Below are 15,027 nucleotides of genomic sequence, written 5' to 3'. Positions count from 1 at the left end.
ATTTAAAACATTAAATTAATTGTCTGCTTCACGGACCGACTACTGAGAGATCCGCTAAGGAATGTGTTGCCATTCGCCGCCGTCACGTCAGTATTACCAGAGTGCTACCTAATTTTTGGCATAATGAATAAATAGGTCTTCACAATAAAATATTTAATTTATCATAAAATCTATTTAATCTAAAAGTAATATTTTAAGTTGAAAGTTAAGTTAAACAGCAACGTGCTACTACTATATAAACAAGAGACTAAAAATATTGTAATAAAATTAATTTGTAATAGCAGGATGAATAAGAGCAATTATAATGAATACATAATGAGTTTGGATCTATCACGAGCAGTGTTTTAGTGGTTTAAAATATTTTTTATGTCTATTATATTTAATTTACATTATTGCATAAAAAAAATAGTGAGTTTAAAAATAATAAAACAACGTCTCTAATCAAATTATAAATGGTAGCGTTTCTCAGAAAATTCTCATAGTATTTTTTTATTATTATTATTTTTTACTTTAACTGTATTTTGTTTTTATTTCTGGATTTATACATCATTTATTCTCTTAGTCTTGTCTGTATCTGTTTTTTCAGTATCTGTCTTTCCAAATACTTATTATGATTTGTCACTATATGTATAATTCATATTATGTTAGCAAGGAGATCAAGAGACGAGTAGTGTCAGCAAATAAATACTATTTCAGCCTAATAAAACAAATCAAATCACAGACACGATTTCGTCATACAAAAATATTGCTCTACAAAACGCTGATCAGAGCAATTTTGACATACGATTCAGAGAGCTGGACACTAACCAGGGCCGACGAAAGGCTGCTTGACATATTCGAGAGAAAAGTGCTTCGCAAGATATATGGCGCTATATACGATTGGCGTATACAAAACAATGGAGAGCTCTACAACCTCTTCCAAGAAGAGTGTCTCCACCTTCAACAGAATTGGAAGACACCAGGAAGGAAGTTGGAAGAAAAATATGATTGTAGCAGGTGTATGTTCGGATTATATGCAGTTTAAAAATTGGGATAGCAAACCTAACTTAACCGGCGAACGGTTGATGATGCTCGATTTATATAAAGTTAAAAAATATGGAACAATGTACCTAGCCAATCAATGACCGTTATATATGAAGTTTAGTCGTTTAATCGCCGTCGGTGTTCCCCTCTTCATACTGTTAATCTTTCAACATCCCGACTTCACGGCTTCTACCCTCTTGAATTCGCATCAAATAAAAATAATATATGTATGTTTTTATTGCTTTACAGCGAATCGCTTAGGTCAGCGCACCAGCGCGACAAATAATATCAGATTATATTATTTAACAATATTGTTTGATAATTTGAAGTGAATACTACATCTTTATTTGGTATCAAGACGCCCCAAGCGATCGCCTGTACTGCCTGCCCCTCGGGCCGGCCCTGGACTAATTTGAAATGTCAAATAAAATGTTAACCTCATTTCTTGGCCTTAACAATCATACTAACGACTTGGTCTTAACATTTAACTTTAAATATTACATATAATTGGAATGGAATCATACACACCTTTGTATTATCTAAATATTTCATTATTCTATTGATGTAGTATTCCTTTCTAGTTTGATCGTAGCTTCCCGTCCATAAAGGTGCTATATTGGAAGGATAGAAAAAGTCTCTCTTTTGAGCGTTATGTATATCGTAATCGAGCCATGCTCCTATTTCTTCGTGCCACAATATCTAAAACATAACATACCGTAAAATATACATAAACAATAAAAAAACCACGATGACTAACTAACCTTATCGATAGCTTCCATCCATTCATTAGCTATGTTTTTATAGTGAGTCGCCTTTTCCGGATTGCCCAGCATACTATGAAACTCTGAAATCAATTGAGCGTTCCAACAAATAATGGAATTCAAATCGACCGGTATAATGGACCGAGTCATCAGATTGGTCAGATTTCCTTTATTCGTGCCGTTCATTATGAACCACCTCGTCGAAAAATCCCATCCGGATTCGGCGGCTGCTTTTAGTTCTGCGTAGTATGACTCTTTCTTATTGACAGATTCGTACGACTGAGCGCTTTCGATATCTTCTCTGTAGCTCTCTGGACGGGGACCCTTGGAACCGTCTCCGTATCTGGCCAGTCTGTAACTGACGCCGTCCCTTTGAATGCTGACCGAGTGATTCATCATCCAGAATCTGAACTCTTTCTCCAAGATCGGCATGGCGCGTCTTAGAAAATCGTGATCGCCAGTTTCGTCCACGTAAGTCTTCATCATTGGTACGAGCATAGGCGGCTGTGATCTGTAAAATATTTATTAATAATATAAGGAATAGACCGAAGGAGGGAAACACGGTTACATTTCGAAGCTCTAAAACAAGTATGTTATACAGAGATTGTATTCCAATACCCGTTCAAGACTCCGTGGGTATTGGAATACCATCAAGGAATTGATAAAAATAAAAATAGTAATTTTAATTACCTCATTTTGTAATATATTCTTCCACCGTTTGGAATATGACCGATTGTGTCGACGATGTGTAGAAAATTGGCAAGCATTCCTCGAACGGTTTGCGTCATTTCAGATAGTAATAGTCCTTTTACGATCCAATAAGAGTCCCAATAGTAGAACTCGCGAAATCTTCCACCTTATTACAATAATAGTATTATAAATATAAGCTAACTTTCACAGTGTACCACAGGGGGCAAAATTGGGACCATTGCTGTTTATATTACATATATATTAATGATATAATTAATAATATAAAAAAATGTAGAATACATCTTTTTGTCGACGACACTATTATATAAATAGTTAATAATATAAAATTAAAAAAATAGTAAAAATAGGTATATTATATAAAATGAAAAATATGTTAAGTATAAACATAAAAAAAATAATCTACAATTATTATATTGCCCTATTTTAATTATTGTGCAACAATATTTGATATGCTTAATAAATTAGATAAAACGATGTTGCAAAAATTACAATATAGGGCAATGAGAGTAGTTTTAAATAAAAATAGATTTATTAGTTGTAGAAGTATGATTAATAGATTGGAATAGTTGATGTTCAAGAAATATTGAAGATGAATGTTTTAGTATTTATATATAAGTTAGAAAATCAGAGTATTTTAATAAGTATTTAATAAGAAATTAATATGTACATAGATTAAATACTAGAAATAGACAATTTAAGGATAGTTAGGTATAGGAAAATGAGTACGGCCAGGGGAATAATGTACAGAGAATAATGTAGCGGATTTCCTCAATGGAATAAAGAAGCATTTTATTTTCTGTTTATGTTTTGATTAAATTTGGTTAATGTAAAAAATAATAATTACCCGGTACAATAACTGGATTATCAACATAGATGATGGAATAAAGCTCAGGGTTCGCACGAACTTGGGACTTCATCTTGCGACCGAGCATGAGCCACAAACGATGAAGGTCTTCAGCCCATTGTCTCAACAGCGGATCACGGATCCGTCCCAAAAATGCTAGAAATAAAATTATTAATAAACGACGCAGCCATGTCAACACATACACTGCCATATAATTACCAGGCTTCTGCTTCCAGTCGCTCGGCTTCCAATCTTCAAACTCGGACCCTTCCGGATCGAAATTATCAGTCACAAACTCTTCCACGTCAGATTTAGTGGGAGTTCCCAAAGTCCTGTTCATCATCAAGTCGAAGAGGTGCAGCGTCACTGTTTGCGGTTGCTTCAGCTTCATGTCAACGAAGGTCTTGGAGTCTTTAAATATCCTGGCCATTTGCACCGTGTCCAGCAGTGGTCCATGGCAATAGATTTTGCTGGAATAATAATGAAAACGCATATATAAAACCAATGTTACATAACTAAGAGTTCGATATAAGTTAAGTAGGGCAGTGAATTAATGGATAGTCAATTAGCAGAATCGAACTAGATACTACAACGTATTGCATAGTAAACTAATAAAACATACGATTAAGTAAACTGTATGTGTTAGTTTATAATTTATTATGTGGCGGCTGAATTTAAATACGAAATTTACTCGCTTATTAAACAGTTTTATATAATGAAACATATTTATTTTTAAAGCTGTGTTGTTTACTGTAAATTATATATTAAAAATATTGTTTATTTATTTAAAAAACATTGTGAAAATCAGCAATTTAAATTTAACTGAAATTTTGATCATCTTAGAATAAGAAAAGTAACTTCATACTATCTGAACAAAGCTACGTAAATAGCGAAAAATATGAGGCATTAATTGCTATTTTGTCACACGACTTTAAAAATATATTTCAAGGTTTCAGTAACTGTATTCCGTTTTGAGTTGACATCGTCATGTTGCTTGTAAATTTCGCACGAAGCAAACAAACAAATATTTTAGACGAGCATATTAAAAATACTTTTCCTATCGATTAACACTTTTGCTGCGGCATTGTTTAAGCATGAGTGTTTGTTGGCGTCTATTCTCTTAACGTCTTAACTTAATCTATGGCTCAATACTTTTAAATGCTCAGTGTTATTAAATAAAATCATGCAGTGAACACTATTGATTTTTTATTCTTTTATTATATTTCATTTAGCCTTCAATAAATATTCAATAATTTCGTGTTCTAATGCCTGTACTACACTCTCTGGAAGTTGGCCAAGGTTGGCCAAGGACGGAGAATATAGTGGGTTACTTCGGTCAAGTTCGGTTCTGCCCGCTCTAAAATCTCTCGGAAGTTGTCTTAGGTTACCGAGAACGGGAGGTAAAGTGGGGGTAATTCAGTCGACTATGCCAGCTTCGAGCGCTTCCGAACATTGTCGGCAAAAGGACCGAAGTCGGAGCTGCTCTTTCGAGCGCGAGTGGTGAGATACTTCCCCTTTCGCTTTTTCGCATGTTAAGTGACGAGAGTGAGAGAGATAATGATATGGTGTTTCGCAAACTGAGATAGAACGAGTAACTCAGTTCAATTTCAGTAGGCGTCCTATGGTTAACACGCATGTCGAGCGCTGCATCGTGGTCACGTGGTCAAGTTATAATACCACATGCTTATCAGGGACTTCAACAGACTCTTACTGACATCTTTGAATATTTTAGGGCACCATAAGGGATCAATTATATTTTTGATAGTATATTCTTCTAATATCGTTATTATATTTTTTTCATATAAAATTAAATAATTAAAAAATAATTAGTGGTACTTGATTTTGTTAAAAAAAATCGTTTCGAATATCCTTATGTATTATCCTAGATCGGTTTATATAAATGTCACACCATAAGGAATTCTTATTTAGAATCGATGGCGACAAATTCTAGGATAGTCACAGATGTGGTGTTCGTATTCTAAAGTGTAATTTTTATGCCTTATGGCATTTTGCAAAAGCCGACAAAGATTTTGCGTAAATTGAATATTTATTACCGAAAAGTTTTCATTGATATTGTATTAGTGAGTGCCCACACAAACTTTTATAATTATCAGTAGCGTAATTTTAATAATATGACAATTAAAAAATTGCGATTATTTGGCACTTTTTTTGATCGCGCGCAAATATGCCGGCTGTACGTGACAGAAGCCGCCGTCCGGACGTAATTCACGGCCGCCGGCCGGACGGCATATGAAATTTGCAACAGTGTGGTCGCTTACTCGAAGTCGTACTCGGCCCACTTCAGCTGTAACTTTGGTTTGGACAACTTCCAGAGAGTGTAGTGCAGGCATAATTCTATAAGATTTTGTTTGCTCGTTGAGTTGTGAAATCATTTTTTTTAAATTATGTTTTTTTTTTGGTTTAATAAGGGAGTATTCCAGAGTCAGTTAAGAATTTATTTTTAACATTTTAATTGGCAAACTTTTGTTCCTAATTCTAAAGCAGAAATTCTCGGGATATCTCTCAAATAAAATATAAGAAAAACAGTCTCGAATCTATTCCGAAAATATTTTTTAAAATGTCATTTCAGTGAAATATTATCAGAAAATATTTTCACCGGTAGATATATATGTATGAATGGTTGTATTATTCAGTGAAGTTATATTTTAACTAGAGAAGTCCAAGTACATTTTTACCAGTAGATATATAATTTATATATTATAATGTATTATATTATTCTACTAGCGGAAATATAATTTAACTGATAGGCACTAGTGAAATAATATGCTGTTCTAAATGTCTATGAAACTCAATTTGACAGTTGCGAAACGCAAATATGCTGTTCAAACCCTAACCAAAACTACACAAATTAACCTAACCCAACTTTACTTAATGAAAGTTCTAAAACCAATCACAATTTTGAAACTTTAATTAGGGCAAATCTAAATCATAAACTTAACCAACTCAACTTTCAGGGGGAAATAAGCGGAAAAAAAGTACAGACAGAAGTCGCATCTCGCATATTGCTCGATGGTTCGTCTGCACTTTGATATTACAATGTTAAAATATGATCCTTACCGATATTACTGCGGACATCTGATATGAAAGTGTTGTTTAAAGTGTATTCAAATCGAATTTTGGTCAATAGGAGGGCGCAAAAACAATTATCACTTCTCAGAAGGCAAAAATTCACGTCAAAAGCAATAAAATCGTGTCGGCGCCGTTGCAGTGGGAACGCTCGGCAACGAGCGTTCCCACTGCGACGGCGACGACACGATTTTATTGCTTTTGACGTGGATTTTTGACTTCTAAGAAGAGATAATTGTTTTTTGCGCTCATCTATTAGTCAAAATTTGATTTTATGTACTTCATTCGTTTCTCACTTATTATGTGTCGTAATATTGTTACATACAGTATTATTAAAAACGCTAGATATTAAAATAAAACAATCACTGACTGGCCAACTTTCCCTCCTCTCCCTGAGAAAATCAGAAATGACTTCCCTAATTCTAAGTCAGAAATTTTCGGGTTATCCCTTCAAGAAAATCTAAAAAAAGTAGTCGAATCTATTTTAAAAATATGTCATTTTAGTGAAATTATATCAGAATACATTTTCACCGGTAGATATATATTTTTACCAGTAAAAATATAATTTATCTGGAAGGTGCTAGTAAAATTATATGATTTCTACTTTTCTACATAGTAATGTATACATTTACATACTTATCATTATTTATGTAAAAATAGTTATATTTTCACTAGTAAAGTTAAAATATTTGGACGTTTTTTTAATGAAATGTATTTTTACAATAACAAATTTATTTTTTAATAACAGAGTAATCTCCATCGACAGATACAACCTTTTTAGATCTATCAGGTAAGTTTTTAATCTCAGATCTGTAAAAACTGACTGTGAGTTAAAATATTCAGAAGGAAACGTTTTAACTTCATTAACACTAATTTTTTTCACTAACTAAATTATGCTGTGAGCAACAGTTTTCCATTCGAGAACATTAATTTTTCTCGCGTGATTCTCGCAGTATGAGGCAGGCGCGTCGCCTTGTTCTCGTCGCTTAGTAGAACACACAAGCATTGTTTCTACGTCTTCTTTGAATACTAGACCATGCATATCCTGTATTATCTGTTATATCCTAAATCTACATCTCTATAATGGCTTAAATTTCTGCAGCTATGCGGTATCATCGATGATTTTTTGTGTCATACTTCTAGGCTTGTCTTCCAAACTAAAATTTCCAGATTTAAATCTTTTGAACTATTTTTTAAATTAGCGAATCAGTAAAACTTAACCATAGACGGAACAAATGCTTTTGGTTGCTGTGGTTGCCAATTTTTTTGTGAAATTCATATAGTATACAAATGCATAAAAACACATTACTCGAAATGAAATCTTCCATTGAAACTTAGGGTGTTTTTTGTTGGGAACGCACTTTCTAGATGTTAATTCAAACACTACCGAAAGAAAGACATGCGATTTGTACAACAAATAAGTCACAACTGACCGTCAAAGTTATTCAGTAAAAAAATGTCGTTTTTTTAGGGTACGCCTAATACATTTTCACCAGTAGATATACATATATTTCTACTAGCGAAAATATAATTTAACTAATAGGCGCTAGTGAAATTATATGCTGTTTTAAAATGTATATGAAACTCAATTTGACAGTTGCGAAACGTCTATTTGCTGTTCAAACCCAAACCTAAACTAATGAAAGTTCTAAAACTAATTACAATTTTAGGTCAAGTCTAAACTAAACTAAAAAATCGGACACGTTACCTGAATACGAGGAAGAGCAAAAGGGGAGAGAATTTCAATAGAACATTTAAAAGGGGATAACATTTTTTTTATTAAAAGGAAATTTAATGTTACATATTAAGTGTTCAGCTTGTTTCGCACTTGAACAGCCGCCAAATTTATATAACAACCACTAACAATGTGTCGATTCACAACTTTGCCCTTTTCTTGGCAGTGGCCCCGTAGCCTTGAGTAGCTTGACATAAATACTAGATTAAATATTAAATAAATGAACAAACCTTTCGCACGTGGGGGGGAGGTGATTTCTGTCTTCAGCTCTCGCCACTGGCAACACTGATTCCGCCAAAATGGCAAAAATCAAAATGGCGCCCGGCATCGCCCGGCTCCACTTTAATAACGAACCACTATCCATTTTTTCAAAGTTACACATTTTATATAAATATATATTTAAATTATTATTATTATCACAATAAATTAATTAGAATCACAATTACTTAAGGCCGTGTTTTTTTTATTGATATCACATTATTTGTACCACTCGATCACTATGTTTTTTTAATTGATTATAAATCAACTTTTATTATACACTGTATTTAAATACACTAATGTAGCACATAAGAGTTGTGTGTATATTTTATATTAAAATATTTAGGATCACAGGTATAAAAATTAATTTATTTAAGCATTTTTTTCTTGTATGTGTCCGATCGACGATCACGTCGGTAGATCAATGATCGTTGGATCTATGATGTTCCACATGATGAATAGGAGAGATGGTCCAATGGAATGACGAAGCTCTTGGCGTCTTGGCCTATTTGGGCCACAGTTGCGTAGCTCTGAAAGCTGAAACGTAAAGTCGTCATGAGTTGACATTGAAAAAATAAAAAAACTATGGCGGATCTCAGCACTGATTTGATAAAAAAAAGAAGTAAATTATACAAAAAACAATATGTATCAAAAATGCTTAATAAAGTGACATTTGAGTCTTTAAAACTTTGTATGCGGGAGACGATAATCTTCGTTTCACTGGTAAGAATATATATCTACCGATGAAAATGTACGTTGATATGATTTCACTGAAAAGATATATTTTAAAAAAAATTTGGAATATTTTCGAGACTGCTTTTTTTAGATTTTATTTTGAGGGATATTCGAAAATTTCTGGTTAAGAATCATTTCAGTTTTTTTAAGAATTTATAGTACATGAATTTTTCTCGCTAAAGAGAGGGTAAATACTTCCTTCTGTTTTCCCCCCTAAATAACGTCCCTAGAAAATAGTCAGATATCGATTTGATCAAATCAATGCAGATGAGATTTAGAAAATTATACTTTATTAAATTTTTTTGTTGCGTAGTTAGAATATTTTTCGTAAATTAATTTATTATATAATCGAAAATGTATTACAGTAGTCAATATAATTGTCTTATTTTTTACTAATAAAATGTCATTCTAATTAATTAATTAAATTAATATATAGCTAGTTATTGACATTTACTTTTTTGCTTTAAGCGCTTATCTAAAATTACGTTTTACAGATTTAATTTTACCATTCCTCAAATTTTGATACTTTATTTTACTAAACCTTATTGATTTAGTTGTCATAAAAATGAGTCGCAGTCGTGCGATCATTTTATATAGCGCTTGTGTAAAAATATTCAAATCTTGACAATGGACATTATTAGGGGTGGGCAACCATAATGACTCAGTGGCCATAAATATTGTTCGTCAGTAACATGCGCCTTTATTAACAAATGTCTTTGTTGTTTTTGTAACCTGGAAAGACAATATGCATTGTTATGAGTCGAGCGCTGTTAATGATGCCCAAGATGTTGATGTTTATATTAAAGTTTAATTTATGTATTAGTTGAATGCTCTATATATGACAATTTTTCTACTGATTTGATACACCTCTGCAATATTTCGAGTTAGTTTAACTGTTTATTGTACAAATTTATATTTGTATATCAATTTATAAATATAAATCAGGTGTTAGTGTCGGTTGTCAATGTCGAATGCGATTAAGTAAAATGTGAGTCAAGTCCATTTCCTCGCGAATAGCAGAATTAAATTATAAGGTAATGTAATATTTAGTTGCGAAACAGCAATTTGCTTTTAAACTTAAACTTAACCTAATGAAAGCTTCAAAATTAACTGAATTTTCAGAACTTAACAAAATACAAACTAAAGAACTTATCTCTCAGGGTAAAATAAGAAGAAATACAGACAGATGTCGCATCTCGCATATCGCTCCATAGTTTGTATGCACTTCGTTTTATAAATATACCGATATTAATACGGACTTCTGATATGAGAGTATTGATCGAAGTGTATTCAAACCGAATTTTGGTCAATAGGAGGGCGCAAAAACAATTATCACTTCTCAGAAGTCAAAAATTCACGTCAAAAGCAATAAAATCGTGTCGGCGCCGTCGCAGTGGGAACGCTCGGTAACGAGCGTTCCCACTGCGATGGCGACGGCGCGATTTTATTGCTTTTGGCGTGAATTTTTGACTTCTGAGAAGTGATAATTGTTTTTTGCGTTCTCCTATTGGTCAAAATTTGGTTTAGATATGCTTTATTTGATTCTCATTCCCCTGCGACGGCATGATTTTATTGCTTTTGTCGCGGATTCTAAACAGGGATACCTTTGAATACTCTTCCTAATTTGACACTGATGCTTGATGCTGAAATATTATGGTTCATATATTTTTTAATATTATGGTTCAATAGTGATTTACAGCCATAAATTATACCAATTAACTATATTATTAGGCTCAAAGGTTTATGGCACTTTTCTAGATGACTTCTATAAAAGCCATTCGCGTTGAAAGGGTTAAGAAACTAACGATGCACCTGAAATGAGCCTATAATCATATGTTATATGGTCGTTTTATATAAAACAATATTTGACCCAATAATTGATTCAATGACGCCATCTTAACAGATTACGCATTACATTTTTTTATCCATTCGTGTTTACGTCTACATAGTTTAGGTCGACATTGGTGTCGTACTTTAATTTCTGACCTAGCCTCCATCCAAAAACCGCACAGATAAGGCTGAAAAAATGATTAACTTCAATGACATAAAATAGAAAACAGCTATAAACTCAAAAATATATTTGGGTCTTCTTATCTTTTAAACAATGAAACTATTTAGTGGGCGATTTAAAACGTGTCAAGTGCCAATTCTGTATTGTAACAAATCAACTCACGTTAAGTTTTCAGGAGCGTGAAAATCAAAAGTGTCATTTCAGAGTTAACACACATTTTCGAGGTTAATGGCGATTTTGTTATTATTTCGCGTCGCGAAAGATGACATTCATTTGAGCAATCCGAAACATAATGCCATTCGGTCAAGATGCACTGTAGGAATGTATTTTAGGATGCCAAAGAGGTGACACCAAGGACTTTAGACGTAAGAGTAGCGCTAAAAACACAGTACTACTGTATTCAAAAATCTAGTTACACATTTCAAGAATTTTGCCTTAAAATCTAACGCTATGAGGGTTAAAATGAAATGCTCCATCTTCATAATATACTAGCTGAGCCATTAAACTTTAAAATGCCTAATATGCATTATAATATCAATAACATTTCACTTATCGCTCATAAGGAGGCAACCATACTATATAAAACATTGAATGTGTTATATTTCCTTTAATGGCAATATTTTTTATTAAATTATTTTTATTCATTGCCATAAAATTGACAATGAGAGAAGCATTCATCTCTAAAGTCAATTATTGTCACTTGATATTATGATTTATATATAGTCATGGCGAATTATAAATTTAATATGCTATATGAAGTGAAATAAAAATCAATGAGATTCTAGAAATAAATCCGTTCTTGCATCTCCTGAGCACCATAATAAAGCTACTGCCCTTGCTTAAAATAATTTAAGAACAGGAATTAATTATTTTAAGAAATGCTGATTTTATGATCCTGCAAAAAATGTATAGGGGGAGGCAATACAGAAGGATCGACGGCACGATTTTATAGCTTTTGACGTGGATTTTAAAAAGAATTGGCCAGAAGATTGCATGTTGCTTTTGACGGCACGATTTTATTGCTTTTGACGGCACGATTTATTGCTTTTGATGTGAATTTTTGACTTCTGAGAAGTGATAATTGTTTTTGCGCCTTCCTATTGGCAAGATTTTATAGCTTTTGACCTCAACTGGAAATTCACTATATGGCAACACTGAGCAGCAAAGAAAACACGACTTATTATCAGATAAATATTGTGAGCAGATTTTTTAAAATAATTTTAATGCCTAATAAAAATAATTCGCATAAAATATGTCGCAACGGTAGCTAATTATTATATTAATTTGTAACATAGAAACAAGAAATTTTATTACGATGTTAAAAAATACATAAAATGCCATTTTTGCCATGAGGCCCGGAATCGTTGTTTTTCCAGGCCTCGGGTTCGCTCTCGGTGGTCCTGATTATCACAATCTTCTAGTGCGTCAACACTTTAATTAAGCTTAAATATATTTTTTATAAACATAGTAAATATATACCTATATATATATATACAAAATATCATTACGCTTATCATCGTTTTATCATTCATATGTACATAATATATTAAAAGTTACATAAAATGTTACGTGCAAAACGAAGCTAACTAAAAGGTCGAAATACTTATTACGTTATTTTAAAATCTCGCAAAAATATTTTCGTCTCCATGACCTTATGACGTAGTTTGTATATTTTTAACAATATAATACGTCAAGCAAATTTTCCACGATTGTCTGGATCACTACACTGTGCTAACAATGCAAATACAAAGTGTTTAAAAATAAACAGCACGTGAACGTGAATGCACATAGAAGGACAACCGTCCCGCAATAGGGCAATCAGTTTCACGCGAGGATTTCATACGATTCACACGTGATCCAATTATTAGCTCAATCAGGATAACTGCAGGAAGATTGAGTGTATCTGATAAGTTATCCGGTTAGGGTCAAGACAATGATGCTATTAATACGAACAATAACAGGGGCAGCAAAAGACGCTAATAAAATATCTTACATAATCTCTGTTTATTGGTGAATTACTATTTTTTGACAAAATGTTCGATCAATCTCTGGTAAGCGTACACTTCACCGGTTTATAAAGCCACAATTCATTTCCTTTACGATAAAGGGTTTCAACAGGGATTTTCAAACCTCAAAAAAATCCAACTTGTCTGATGACCATACTTATCAAAGTTTGTCGATAGCATTTTTACAGAACGTTCGGCTGCAAATTTATAGGTAAATGTAACTTACAAAAAATATAATGTAGGTAGGTAAGTTTGTTGTTTTGTTTTCGACATTTTTTTAATATAAAAAATAAAATTAAAATATATACATATTTTGAATTTTCGTCGGAATCAACAAAATAACTAATTTATAAAAATAAAATATAGTACTTTCCGGTTTAGAGATACATAGTTCATAATCGTAAGTTCGCATTAAAACTTCAAACGCATTAAAATATTTTACTAATATCGTGCAACTTAATATAACACCGAAATTAATATTAATAATAAAAAACAATATAAATAATATATATATATATATAAACAGTTAATAAAACAAAATAGTCAAACATATATACATATTTGAAAAATATTATGTTTGCCAAAACAAATATTAAGCGGCAATTTTTACTTACTTAATAGCATGTTGGACAAAATGCAATTGGACGCGAGTCTATGATTGCGACAATATAGACGCAACCCTTACCGCTTTTTATGTCGAAATTTACGGTGTGTTCAACCAATGCTTCCCTAGGAAACGAGACTGCACGTACGGTGGGATATATATAAAATGATTTTCTATGGATTTATCGCAATACTCAAAAGCAAACATGTCTTTTATAAATTTTGGAAAGCGTAACGAACCTCCTCACCTTGCGGGCCTAAGCTAAGAAAATCATGATTACATGCCACATGAATGTAAAAATTCTCTTATCAACGATCCCGGAAGGTTTTCGAAATTTATCTGCTTTAAGCAGTGCGCGATAGAAATACTTTCGCGGAGTATTTCTTATTTTGTCTATGACGAATCATATTCAATCTAACCTCACGATCTAGCTGATCGACCTCTAGCAATAAGCATTTTTTTTATTATATCGTCGATGACTTAGGAATAGGGATCTCAATCTAATATCCGAATATTTGAATTATTCGCCCAATTAGTTTATGCTATCTCGAACGAAATTTGAAAAAATCTTAGAATGAAACAATTTATATAATTAAGCAAATACAACCGAAATGCGAAACAATGCGATGCTCTTTCTCAACATTTGTGAATAGAACGCTTGTCAGCGGAATCTACTATGACCGAAATTCACAGAATTCGTTTGTTGAACGGAACAAAATGTTGGAAAGGTCCACGTTTTATTATCGTTTAACGCTTATCTTAAAAATAGGTATGCGTCACAATTTTTTGTAAAATTCGTACATAATATTATGAGCAAATGTTCGATTAATAAAAAAAATCCAAACATATCCTTAAATTTGTGTATTTTTTTTCTTAAAGTTCGATCATCCTATATAATGGCCATCATCAAAATAAAAGAACATACTGTACAAAAAATCTAGGTTAATTTAATCCGTAAAACTGGCAGTGGCACGCGCATTTTATTGCGCTATTTGTTCACTTTTTTGCACTTACATATGCTATGAACTTATTTAGATGTGGCAAACATTTTAAAGTGAATCGAATGCCTGTCAGTATAACAATTTCTTAATAACTTAAAAATGTAATTCATTTTTTCAATAAAAACTGTGACAAAAAGCTTGCAATCAATTCGCCTAGTTACAAAACATTTGTGATTTAATTATAGATTGTAATATATGTATGTAGGTACATACATACATATAATAATTGAAAAATTTCAATATTTATATGT

At 32.4% G+C, this 15,027-nt stretch overlaps 1 protein-coding gene across 3 annotated transcripts in view; it reads right to left on the bottom strand.

Moving 5' to 3' along the window:
- The window catches only part of LOC148235636 (trehalase-like), a 30,360-nt gene that overhangs the window by 3,931 nt on the left and 11,402 nt on the right, over positions 1–15,027 (bottom strand). For 2 of the 3 annotated variants that reach the window (XM_088184990.1, XM_088184989.1), the window contains exons 1-6: positions 8,392–8,686; positions 3,559–3,809; positions 3,340–3,495; positions 2,475–2,640; positions 1,785–2,295; positions 1,552–1,722 (exon numbers count right to left, since the gene is read on the bottom strand). In XM_088184990.1, coding sequence (XP_088041116.1) covers positions 1,552–1,722; positions 1,785–2,295; positions 2,475–2,640; positions 3,340–3,495; positions 3,559–3,809; positions 8,392–8,543 — 1,407 coding nt within the window. In that variant the 5' untranslated portion in view covers positions 8,544–8,686. Of the gene's footprint in view, positions 1–1,551; positions 1,723–1,784; positions 2,296–2,474; positions 2,641–3,339; positions 3,496–3,558; positions 3,810–8,391; positions 8,957–15,027 lie in introns of those variants that run through there. The other variant, XM_088184988.1, reaches the window with a different exon arrangement.

The sequence above is a fragment of the Plectrocnemia conspersa genome, unplaced genomic scaffold, assembly GCF_051122295.1.
Source record: "Plectrocnemia conspersa isolate PC_06_02 unplaced genomic scaffold, ASM5112229v1 ptg000004l, whole genome shotgun sequence".
Classification (NCBI taxonomy): domain Eukaryota; kingdom Metazoa; phylum Arthropoda; class Insecta; order Trichoptera; family Polycentropodidae; genus Plectrocnemia; species Plectrocnemia conspersa.
This window is presented reverse-complemented; position numbering and strand designations above follow the sequence as displayed.